We start from the raw sequence: 12,568 nt of genomic DNA, 5'->3' as shown, positions 1-12,568 counted from the left end.
TGTGAAAATTTTGCTCGTCAGTCAGATAATCATACGTGTAACTTATACACACACGTCGCGCACACGTCGGCGCGCTTTCGGAAACAGGAAATGTGCGACGGACGGATTTCCGATTTACACGACGCGTTACGGTAATGCGCGACGATTTACATAGAGAGGACGTTTCGCGACGTGTTATTTATAGGCTGACCTTTATGTTTATCGTAACGTGCGCTTTATCGCCCTGAGGAAGACTTGCTTATTTCACGTTTTAACCCCTTCACCCGCATCGATTTCTGTAGGCTATTTTTCTTACAAGATATTTCGATTTCGGTCTCTCTTTGAAAAAAAAAAGAAAATAATAATAATAATATTTGTATAAAGAACGTACGAGTGATATCAAATATAATTTTTATACAAATAATCAGTATAAACAGTATATCTACATTTTATGAATATAAATTAGCTCTACGATTATTAATATTAGTTATATTAATTCCTCCAATATCGAAGAGTTACAGGAAGACATTTATATGCGAATCGTGTGCGAGAATTATAAGAAGACATTTTTTTTTTTTTTTTTAATTTTGTCGAAAGAAAGCAACTTTTGCACGAGATCAGAATTTTAAAACGATTTAGAAAAGAATGCATACTAGTCGATTGCTTTCACTGTTTGCTTACAGCGCGCAATGCCCTCTAAAATGGTCATGTTCATTAGCAAATACATTTCTCGTTTACGATGCAGATTATATGTTATATTCACGGATGCTTAAACAGCAATTTTTGCAAGCTTTAACGTCTCGTTTTGTACGGATTATTATATTGATTGCGATATCGTGTTTCGAAATATAAATTGGAATATCCGCTTGTATAACGAAGCGCTACAATTCACGTATTAGAATTATTCGTGTAATTTTTTCTTTTCTATTTAGCATTGAACCTTTTTTTGATAATTAAAAATTCTAAATTACAGTAAGATATTTTTATTTGTGCAGGATCGTCGGCGGATAATGATACTCTAGAAGTGGGCGATGAAATTTTAGAAGTGAACGGTCGCACCTTAGAAAATGCAACTCATAACGAAGTCATCCAATATATACATCAGGTACTTACATCTTATACATATATCTAACAGAATATATTTTAGATTACTTATTACATGTTTGGATTATTTATCATTATATTCTCGATAATTTATCTCTCATACATTTTTTAATAAATTGTAATATTTTCCAAAAAATAAATAATATCATTAATGAATTAAAATTATGTGTAAAATTGATAATATGATTAATATAATATTATTAATAAAAAAAAATATGATATGCGAAAAAGATACATATAATTTTTGTACTCTTTTTACGCAAAAAAATTAATAATTATATTTGTTTGTGATTTAAGTGCATCAAGTCTCGAACAATATGTCTGCGTGTCCGGAGAAGAAGCGGCAACAAAATGGGTGAGTCGATTCTTTTATATTTATATTTTTAATTATAAAATCAGAAACGTATTATTCAAGTCTATCAAAAATCTAAGGAGCAGAAATAAGTGAAGCCGAAAAAATTATGAAAAATGGTAATTTTAAGGAGTCTGTCTATCGCGGAGAGATTTTAGACACGTTTAGAAGTAAATAACAAATATAAAAATTAAAAATTTACAAAGACAGTAGGACGAAAGTAAGAAAGTTATAAAATTATAAACGGAAGCGGCTACCTTTCACGCGCGTAGCCACTTTTTGTCTACTCGTTTTCGTTATTTCAAATGCTGGCAGCGTGTTTTTTTTCTTTGAACAGGTGTTTTTAAAGCAAATGAGACATTCCATCCGCCAAGCGGATGGTATTGTTGCTTTATCATAACCGTTCTTGAGCAAACGTGCAAACTAATTTGAATACATGCTCGATTTCGCGTTGTCACGTACGGTGTTGTTGTTCGTCAAGCAAACACATATAGCATCTAAACACCGTGAACACGTGTCACGTGAGATAACAGAGTTGAATAGGGGGAGGAGTCGAAAGAATAAGAATTTGGTCATAAAGCGGAAATGTCAAAAACCGCGACTGATATCACATTCCGGCACACTTTTTCCAACAGTGATGCTATCAGAGTTACGATCGGGGAGTGTTAAAAAAAAATTCTATATCGTGTGTGTGAAAAAGCCACATTTCTTCCCGTCGAAAGCCAAGGGATTCGCGTGTCAGAAAAGTTCAACATTGAAGATTTATAGATACAGATGTGCGCACACGTGTTAAAGAATGTGTTTTATAAAAGGATTATAATTATTTTTTATTGTCATACATTGTTTCCATGCGCGGCTGATGCATAGTGTGTGGAGGATAAAACGTTCGCGCAGACGATAATATAATAGTATAGATTCATTGGTATGAATGGCGCCTATATTGCTCGCACTGATAAGCAGCCTTATTGCAATCGATTCCGTTCGTAAAGTGAACACGAATTGTGAGTTACAGACTCTTTAATTAGTCTACCCATTTTAATCATATTATATATTGTATATATATGTTATAATACATTTCTCGATATTTATTGAATCCTAATTTTACATTAGCTTCAATCTGTAATGTAGCGTGTAATGTGATAATTGAGCGGCTATTTGATTACGTGATGTTAACATTCAATTAGCGATTTATTGCTAGACAAATTTAATTGCATTTTTTAAACAAGTACACTCAAAAAAGTGATGTTGCAACTTCGACAAAAATTTTCTAGGTGTAAAAAATTAACTGAAACAGATAAATTATTAGCAAATGCTGCGATACTGCATACATTTTGCACTTAATCAATTTGAATGACAGAGATTTGAGAGACAGAATTTATATCCGTACTATTAGTGTAATTTAGATATAAAATTTGTCTGCGATGCCTATCTTTAAGGCCTATTGTCACGGACAATTATATTTCTGATTAATATTTGACAATGGAATCTAAATTTTCTAGAGGTATTGCTAGAATATTGCTGCTATAAATTCTATATGTGACAAACAATATTCTAACAGATACAAAAAATAGTGATAAATTTTAATTGACACATCTAGAAATCTATCTGCACTAGCAAAATATTTTTTTGAGTGTAGACGTAAGCAGACACATTTGGCGTTCTGTGTGATAAAAGAAATATAAAAAATTGATTGGAGGAGACTATAATATCTATATTTTTTACTTTGAGTTTTAACATTTTTAACTATTTAAAAAATTTTAAATGTAACTCGTACATTCCATGGATCATAAATTATTTTTATATTCCATTTCTTTCAGAATTTCTGAAATTATTTATCTGTCGGGAGAAAAGTCATTTTGACATGCTTTATACATTGCAGCGATTTACATGGATTTCTTTCATCTAAATTATTTTTTATATATTACAGCATTTAGATTATTTTTAAAAACTCATCTTTTTTTCTTATTAATAAGATAAATAATAATTTCTCGTTAAAATATATAGCAAAGTTAATATTGAAATGTCGAAAAGATTTAAAAATACGTGTTTACAAACGTATTTAATAATACATATTTGAAATTACCTACAATTTTCAATGTATTTAATGCTTTTCTGAGAACATTTTTAGAAAATGATAAAAAATATACATATTAGCATACATATTATCGTACATAGGAAAAATGTGTTATATATACACAGTGGGTGGAATATCTAAAAACAAACTCTCTCTGAATACAGACTAAACAATTGCGCGGAATATACATACGATAGTTACTCAGGCAGACATGATGACGAAAGCCGCTAAACGTTAAGAGATTCTCGTTATCGTCGTACAAGATAACTAACAAGTGTTTGCAAAAGTTCTCTCCTATCCCGAGCAGCTCGTCCCGCGAGACGGCGCGGTAAAATTCGAACGGGGACTCGTCGGCCGATTCCGGGAGTGCTCGCGCGAGTTCGGCGTTCGCCAGGTAAACGCTTCAAGTGGTACCGTACGGTATCGCGGCTGGGGGTAGAGGGGAACAGGACAGGAGAGAGAGAGCGGAGATAGGCAGGTATAGGCAGGTTGGCAGGCTCATACGGTTGCACATGGCGGACCAGGCGGTATAACCTTCGGATGGTATCCGCTGTCACGCTCCGGGCCGCTCGCCAGTAACGGAGGAGCCGTTCGTACGCGTCGTCCGTAAGCGGTTCCGCGCGCTCGCACGCCACACGTTGGCACCGCCGCGTTGTTTCCGGCAGCGGATCGTCCGTCCGTCTGTCCGTTTCCCGTAATCCCGGGCCTCTCCGTCTCGGCGAACAACATCGTACGAATCCAGTCTCCTCGCGGAGATTACCAGGTGGCAAGCCAAGAACTCTCTCTCTCTCTCTCTCGGACCAGCGTTCGCCCAGTCCCAGGTTGGGAGCAGATTCGTCGAGAGGAGTCTCGCGCGGATGACAGACGCGTCTCCGCGGCGCGGGTCGAAGGTGAACGCTCGGCCGCTTCCCGCGATCGTTGCGCGCGTGAACCACGAGGTGTAAAATTCGTGAAAATATTGGTGCTTCTGTGTGAACGTATTTTTGTGTTGGTGAAGGAGCGACGTCAAGGAGCGTCCAGGCCGCTGCTACGCCAAGCGTCAACGAGGAGAGAGATTTATCTCTGAGACTGTTTTCTTCTTTCTTTCTCTCTTCCTCTCCCTCTCCCTCTCTCTCTTTCTCTCTCTCTCTCTCTCTCTTCCTCTTTCGTCATCATCTCGACGACCTGCCGATCTGTTGAAGGTAACTAGTCATTTCCTCTTGGCGTTGCGCGCTCTTTTCCTTCCTTTCTCGGCTTCTTCTTTAAGCGAAGCCCGATCGCCTGTCTCTTGCGGTACCTCTTGTATCTCTTTGCATCGACTTTCAGAGCAACGCGCGTCTTTTCTGGTGCTCGGTGTGTGTCGGTGCCAGAAGGTGCCAATGTTTCTTATACTCCGTCCTCGGCCGTCGTCTTTCTTTCTCTCTCCCTTCCTCTTGCCGTCTCGTCCGTCCGTCTCTTCTCTTTCCACATCTCTTGTGACATGTCGACTTCGCAATACCACGCGTGCCACTTATTTCCGATACATACCTCGTCGTCCCGCGGTTTTCAGCTCGCGTCTGCATTGTTTATGTTCTGGTAGCGCGGTTCGTAGTTGCATTTTTATTACGTGTCCCTTATCGTTCTGTCACGCGATAATTGTATATAATTTACCGCGAACGCTTTTCACCGGATATTTGCATTTAATTATACGCGCAATCTTTTTCTGTTAAATCGTCGATTTATGATGCGCGCGCGGCTCTTGTAATATTGCCATGTTATATTTTATAACAGTCTCACTTGATTTATGTTGATATTTATATTTTATCCATTTATTTGCTTCCATCCATCCAATCTTTTTCTCGCCCCAATACATCATCATTCTCTCATAGGATGTTTTGCCAGATCTTGTAGTAATTATTTTTCGTTTTATCCTTTTCCCTTTACCGATAATTAAAAAGTCTGTGTTAATACACTAATGTTTTTTTTTAATCATGTATAAATTTGCATATATAAATCTCAGACGTTCTATTAATTTTCTATTAAATTTCTACTCGTCTCTGTAATCGTTACACAAAATAGATGTTTTCTAATGAGTTTTAGAAAATGATAGACTATAAAAATAATAATATTTTTCAGGATAATAGCATATTGAATTTTATACGCTTTTATATTACGTTCTCAGTTGAATTACATTCCTTGTGCTAAAATGTGAATATTTAGCTTTGTTTAAGATTCTTTGTATGAGGAGAAGATGAAAATCTTGTGAAATTATTATTTAAGTTATTATTATAAACGCATTCATATAGTAACTTATCTATTCCTTGCGCACAATTACAGTAAATTTTTAAATGAAAATATTCATAGCAAGAGAAAAGTTTTAGTGGATAAAACTTTGTTCGAAAATGAATTTAGAGCAAAGTAATAAATAAATATATATAAATTAATATTATTACTACACTTTGCAAGGTAATTAAATTATACAGTTTTTAATTATAATTTTTTTTTGACAAATTTTAATCCACATTAATAGAAAATATTTCTCGAGGCAAAATTTTCGAGTCATCCATTTATTATGAATAATAAAGCAGATATAATAAACATATGACAGTTCTTTTAATATTGTATTAAATTTTATTCTTGAAAATTCAAGAATGACCGACAAATATCTGTAATAATTCATTATTAGAGGTGCGCGAAGACAGCGTCACGTTCTTGCATCATCGGTCAAACGTCACTTCGCTCCTGAATGTTTTTCATCCTTTCAGACCTGCTCTCCGTTGCAATGGACGTGCCTTTTATTACTTATATACTGGCCTCGCAAAACCGATCCATCAAAAATTTCTCGAAATTGTCTATATGCGTACAGGCAACTTACAAAACATCCGCGAAACATCACATCGAGTTTAGAGATGTTTGGGAAGGTTAAAGAAGGGAAAAAAACGGAAAAAAAAAAAAAAAAAAAGTCCCTCGATGTGAACGGACCCACGCATGATTTTTACGTCGAGCAACATCCGTGCGACCGCACATCCGCCTTCCGCACTGTGCGTACGTGCGTACCACGAATAATGCGGAATGCTTTTTTTTCCCCCCCGATGCGGACTAACAATCGTGCTGCGCACGGTGCGTATCAAACGCGTATTGTCGTGCGGTGGGCGTATTCACGCGCTCCCCGGATGGTGTGGTACAAACAGTGACAGACAGATCTCAAATGCTAGACTATCGAAAATAATTTAAATAGTTTCGTTGTCACACAAATATATATTATCTGACAATTTGTATTCTCCGTGAAAACAATGGATAACGAATATACATAGAAAATATTTATTTGAAATGTTATTATTTTGATTATTAAAGGAAATAATAATTTTGAAAGAATTACACATCAGAGAAATTCTGATTTGAAACAATATATTTGCAATTCTCGGTCTCTTATATTGATTATTCCGATTATTATTTCTTGTTTGTTCTCTCTTGTATTATTTGTAAAAAAAATGACAAAACAAATACGCATTTATTTTAATAATAATAATCATCATTTGTTAGACCATTTAGAAAGGAAAGAAATAGCTAACATGATTTAATAAAATACAATTATTATTTTATATTAATTTTTTATATAATCAGCTATGTAGGTGAAATAGTTTATTAAATATTTTTATTTTCCATTTCAAATACTTTTTATCTTTTACCCATTTCTGATGAGATATATACCAACATGCATGTCAGGAAACGAGGAAGCGCTGTGCGCTACACTGCGCTTTCGAATGTGGACGAAGGAGAGTAGGAAACGAGAGATGCGTAAACCCGGCGTTGATACCGGTACATAAGACAGGAGGCATGGTTTTACGAGCGCGAGACACGGAAAAGGTCGAGCAAATGTAGCAGCAGATACTGGAGAAAAGATATATAAGGTGTTTCTTGAAACGTTGTAGGAAAACGACAGTACGATGTCTCTCGATTTTCACGAAAATTGAAAATTTGTTCAAAGAGGAAAAAAAAAAGAAAAAAATATTTGACGAATTAAAACTTGGAGGATATAAATAAACAATATAATCTTTAGATTTTCTCCCCCGAAGAGTTCATTAGAGCGAGATATTTAATTTTCGCGACGATTTTTAACAATAAGTAAAATTTTCTTAAAGGAAAATTTTACTCCGAATTTGACGTGGGTATCGCGATACTTATTGTTGTTTTTTTTTTCCTCCCCCTGTGCGTGCGCTCGCGTGCGAGAAGGTATGCGGCAGAAATCGAGAATGAGCGACTCGTCAGCTACCGAGGTATAAATTAGGGACGATCACTTGTATCGTCTCGCGTGTACTTTCTCCCCCGTGATGTGCGCTAAATTGTTTCGTCCCAACCTGTTGAATTCCGATTTGGCAACGTAGTAGGTATAGGAGAAAAAGAGAATGTGCCGTCAATTTTTTTTCTCTACTACACCGTGTGACTAAAAAATCATTGATCGATGTAGCATCTGTAGATCTCAGAATCTTTTCAATGTCTCTCTCAGAGTAGACTTTTTTTTTCTAAAAAAAAGTATACTTTTACTAACGTACGAGTTTATAAGTTTCTATTCTATTGAAAATGTGTGGAAATTATGAAAAACGAAGAGTTGTGCAATTAAATGACACCTCATCTGTAAATGAATATGTTATTACGATACGCGCGCAAGCGGTAAAGAAAGTCGTTTAGAAAAGGCTGACTGTACAGAGTCTTTTGCCATTTCCGTCGTTGCAGTAACTTCTTAAACGGGTTTTACGCAGGCATTCCACATAGTCCGCATCATATCACGTAGTGATGCAATGCGTTAAATAAGTGTCATGTAATCGCTAATGAATATTGTGCATTTCACATCAGATTTACTTTCGCATATAACGCAATTATCTGATGATTATACAAAAATTAATTAGATTCCGATGAACAATAATAGTAGCTTTTTTTTCGAAAGAATACATATGTATTACTTTATAAATGTATCACTCAAAAAAATAATCTTGCAACTTTAACAAAAACTTTCTAGGTGTAAAAAATTACCTGAAACAGATAAATTATTAGCAAATACTGTGATACTGCGTATATATTTTGCACTTAATTAATTTAAATGACAGAGACAGAATTTATATCCGTACTATTAGTGTAATTTAGACAGAAAATTTGTCTGCGATGCCTATCTTTAAGGCCTATTGTCAAGGAAAATTATATTTGTGATTAATATTTAGCAATGGAATCTAAATTTTCTAGAGGTATTGGTAGAATATTGCTGCTATAAATTCTATACGTGACAAACAATATTCTAACAGATACAAAAAGTAGCGATAAATTTTAATCGAGACATCTAGAAATTTATCTACATTAGCAAAATGTTTTTTGGAATGATGTTTTATTTAAAAAATATTTATTTTTTGCTTATTTGGAAAAGAAAAGCAATCCATTTGCTTATTGTCCATCTAATTACAATTGTCGCCGACCTGAATTTAATAGATATTTAGACGCATTAAATTGTGCGTGTCGATGCGATTACATCGCATACTTGACATATTGATGTACGGTATAGTACGCACAACGCCAATAGTAGTGTGCATAGCTTAATGAGAATTTGGCTGACAGTCGCATTCGATTGAGATCGCAATCTCGATTGATTCGATGTAGTTACATCCCGGAGAACAGTTATTGCGCTCGTAAAAATCAGCGACTCGTTACCAATTGTTTCTCTATTACCTTTAATATAATTTTGAGCGACGCCTTTCGTTTCAATAATTTGCCAGTCGTTTCGCGTTATTCAGGGAGACTAAATAAATTTTATTCAATTCTTTTCTACTTAGGTATAGATTCGTATTGTACTGCATATTTTTAAAGTCAAATGTTAAAACGACGAGGATCGTTTGAAACGTGACAAGATAAAAATTGATTATCAAGAAAGCGACGAGGAAAAAATATGACTAATTTTTCCTTGTATGTAAAATGTATTTTTATATATTTTTCTTAGAAATGACTAATAGCGTCAGTAAACTTATTATGTATAATTTGTATTTTCAACTATTTGTTAAAAGAAGCCATAGTTGTTAGAAGTGATATACCTATGTTAATTTTTCATTCTAATTGCAAGCGTAATTAAAATCTCATTCTTTATTTATGATACACAAATTAAATTTTTAATTAAGGTCGCATATCTAAGAGGATTAAAAATTTTGAATTTTGAATCAAGTTATAATAATCTTTTTCGATTATGTATTATTATATGAAAAGTTAATTGCGCATATATATTTGCAAGAGAGAATCTAAATAAAATGTTATGGAAATTTTGTAAGATTTAAAATATTTCGATCTTCTCTTATACAATTACAAACGTTTTGATTATCAGAAATTTAGAGAGTTAGATTCGGAATATGTCATGATACAGAATTAAAATAGTAACTTATAAATTATATGTTCTCGGTAGGCTGTGCTTTATTGTGTGCGTGTACATGTATATATATATTATATATACCATTGTGTTAAAGCTTATACAGTTAGAAAACTGGTTTTTGCCTCCTTTTGCGTCATATCATATGATTGAGACCATCTCGTGCGTTGGTACAGTTGTTTCTTCTTGCATATCTTTATCTGTAAATTGTATATTATATTCATATGAGATATATTTAGAAAAGTAGATATCATCTCAGCTATCATTTCATAATTTATGAACATAGCGCAAGAATTATTTCTTAAACTTTAATATTTTAAAGCCAATTCAAATATAAAACTAAAAAACTAAAATAAAATATTTCTAAATTCGCTTTTAGCAGATCAAAGTTTACACGTTATCTATTTTTTATCTCGATAATATATCAAAATATAAAATTCTTTGTAAATTGCAATAGAGACAGAATAATTAATTTCTGTTTTTTTTTTTTTTTTTTTATATTATTTACATCTTAGAAATAAAAAAATGTGCTTACTATTTTTTCTCCAAATTGATTGTCAATCAAATGAATTAATAGAAAATACGGATTGCGGTTTCGAGCATTACTTTTAACGTGAGATCGCGCGACTGTTAATTAGTTGCAGTTAACACGGCTATTTTCGACTATTGAACTCGCGGTATCTTTCGGAAAGCGGTTTGGCTCCGGTTGACTCGGGTAAAGCCTACTTAACGTAACATGGTTGATCGGCGCCATCGGTGCTGTATATATATATATATATATATATATATATATATATGTGTGTATATATATATATATATATATATACATGTACATACATATATCCGTAGGTATATACGACATATGCGCGAGCATCCAGTTACCGTTCCAACGAAGTAGATTCCTCCGGACCGTTTGACGAGACAACGTTGATATCTGTGGCAACGCGTTGCTTGACCTGAATTTACCACGTCGCCGAATTTGCGAGCATATAATAGGTGCTTCATCTTCTCCCATATCTCTCTCTCTCTCTCTCTTCGCCCTATCTCCCGTATTCGCGCCTCCGCATTTACAGCGCTAAATGCAATTTGGTTCTAAATTCTGTTTGCCGTATTCATACGAGTACCTTATTCATTGTAAACACGGGACGTGAATGGGATAATTGTATTCAACGCTAAACGGAGAATTACCGCCAGCAAAGAATACTTTGCGCATTAATTCCGTACGTTATATTAATTTGTAATAAATTAAGAGTAACATAATTATTATTACAATTGCACAGTAATTGTGGATAACGTTATATCGCGATAATTTTATGTGATTTATATCCTCTATATTTCTGCACGCGGACTCTTTCAAGTGTATCTTGTTTTTTTGTTTTTTTGTTTTTATCGAGTTTACAGTATAATTTTGAGACCTTAAAGATTTTATAGACAATCTGTTATTATTATTAATTATTTAAATAATAAATGTTAATTGGGCCCTCTGTCCGGAATTTTATAGCGAATTATAAATCGTCTAAAGTGGACTTTAACGAGTAAATTATTGATTAGAATATATATTAGCCGACATTATTAAAATGAAAATCAATTATCCAAATGAAATAATATTTCTGATTTAAGTAATAATCATTAAAATAATAGTCATTAATTGTCATTATCTACATGAAGATTTTTTAGCAATTTATCTCTCGGAAAAGAAATTCAACAAAGAACCCATCCATTGCACACGTGCTTATCCACGTTCGCTACTGTCAGAAGCGTTTTACAATGAAAGCGAAATAGAAGAACGAGGCGTGTGCTTTCAGATGAAAACACGCTTTCTCCGAATTACCGTGCCATATCCGAATACGTTTTGGAGATACGCCAGAATATTTTGAAAAGGAATCGGAACTGTTGCGAATTTTCTTTGCTAACGCACTCCTCCGTTCAACGGAGCATAAAAGGCTTTAAGCCAATGAATGTATGCAGGTAGTGACACGGAAAGCTTCACGGAGACTTACTTGGCCTAGACCGTTTCAAGTCATATGCAATTGCGACTTCGCACACTACGTCAGCCGTATATACACTAGACAATGAACGAAGTGCATGTGCGCGAGATACGTATCGTATTGCATGTATATGCATAGAATGTGTGTAAACGAATAACTATCAAACTGCAGGCGATTGGAAAAAATAAACGGTTTATATAGCCGAACAAATATTATGCAGACTTTAATTCGATTAACTGGCACGATTTGAAAACAAAAATATTATCGATTGCTCTTCTCGTATCCCCTTTCTGATTTGAGAAATCAGTTTATTTGGTTTTTTTTTTTTTTTTTTTTTTTTTTTCGGCAACAATTTTAGTCTCACACAAGTGCGAAAGATAAAATTTAAATTTTTATCCACGAATTCCGCGATAGTCGGAAATAAAAATGTCTCGCGATCTCTCTTTCGAGCGAAAACCGCCGGGCGTACATTTAATCAGCGCCTCCATTCGCATCAAAGCGGATTGCGAGGAAACCAGGTCGGGGATCACATCAACTGATAGCTAAAAGAATGAGACGGGGAGATGTTCTACACACGTATTTTAGGAATTTAAGAACACCCTAGAATGCTATCGATCTCGTGCGTTTCTCCCTCGAATTCTCGCGAAAATTTTTCGACGACGAAAAATCGAGCGAAAAATTTTCGTTTATTTATATATATATATATATATATA

The 12,568-nt window shown here is 34.4% G+C and overlaps 1 protein-coding gene across 8 annotated transcripts in view; it reads left to right on the top strand.

The window, feature by feature from the left end:
- LOC140668131 (protein PALS1) overlaps positions 1-12,568 on the top strand; it is a 75,296-nt gene that overhangs the window by 5,348 nt on the left and 57,380 nt on the right. For 7 of the 8 annotated variants that reach the window (XM_072896806.1, XM_072896807.1, XM_072896808.1 and 4 more), the window contains 2 exons: positions 975-1,084; positions 1,381-1,438. In XM_072896806.1, coding sequence (XP_072752907.1) covers positions 975-1,084; positions 1,381-1,438 — 168 coding nt within the window. Of the gene's footprint in view, positions 1-973; positions 1,085-1,380; positions 1,439-12,568 lie in introns of those variants that run through there. The other variant, XM_072896810.1, reaches the window with a different exon arrangement.

The sequence above is a fragment of the Anoplolepis gracilipes genome, chromosome 7, assembly GCF_047496725.1.
Source record: "Anoplolepis gracilipes chromosome 7, ASM4749672v1, whole genome shotgun sequence".
NCBI classification, from domain to species: domain Eukaryota; kingdom Metazoa; phylum Arthropoda; class Insecta; order Hymenoptera; family Formicidae; genus Anoplolepis; species Anoplolepis gracilipes.
The sequence above is the reverse complement of the archived record's forward strand: the minus strand, read 5'-3'. Positions and strand labels throughout refer to the sequence as shown.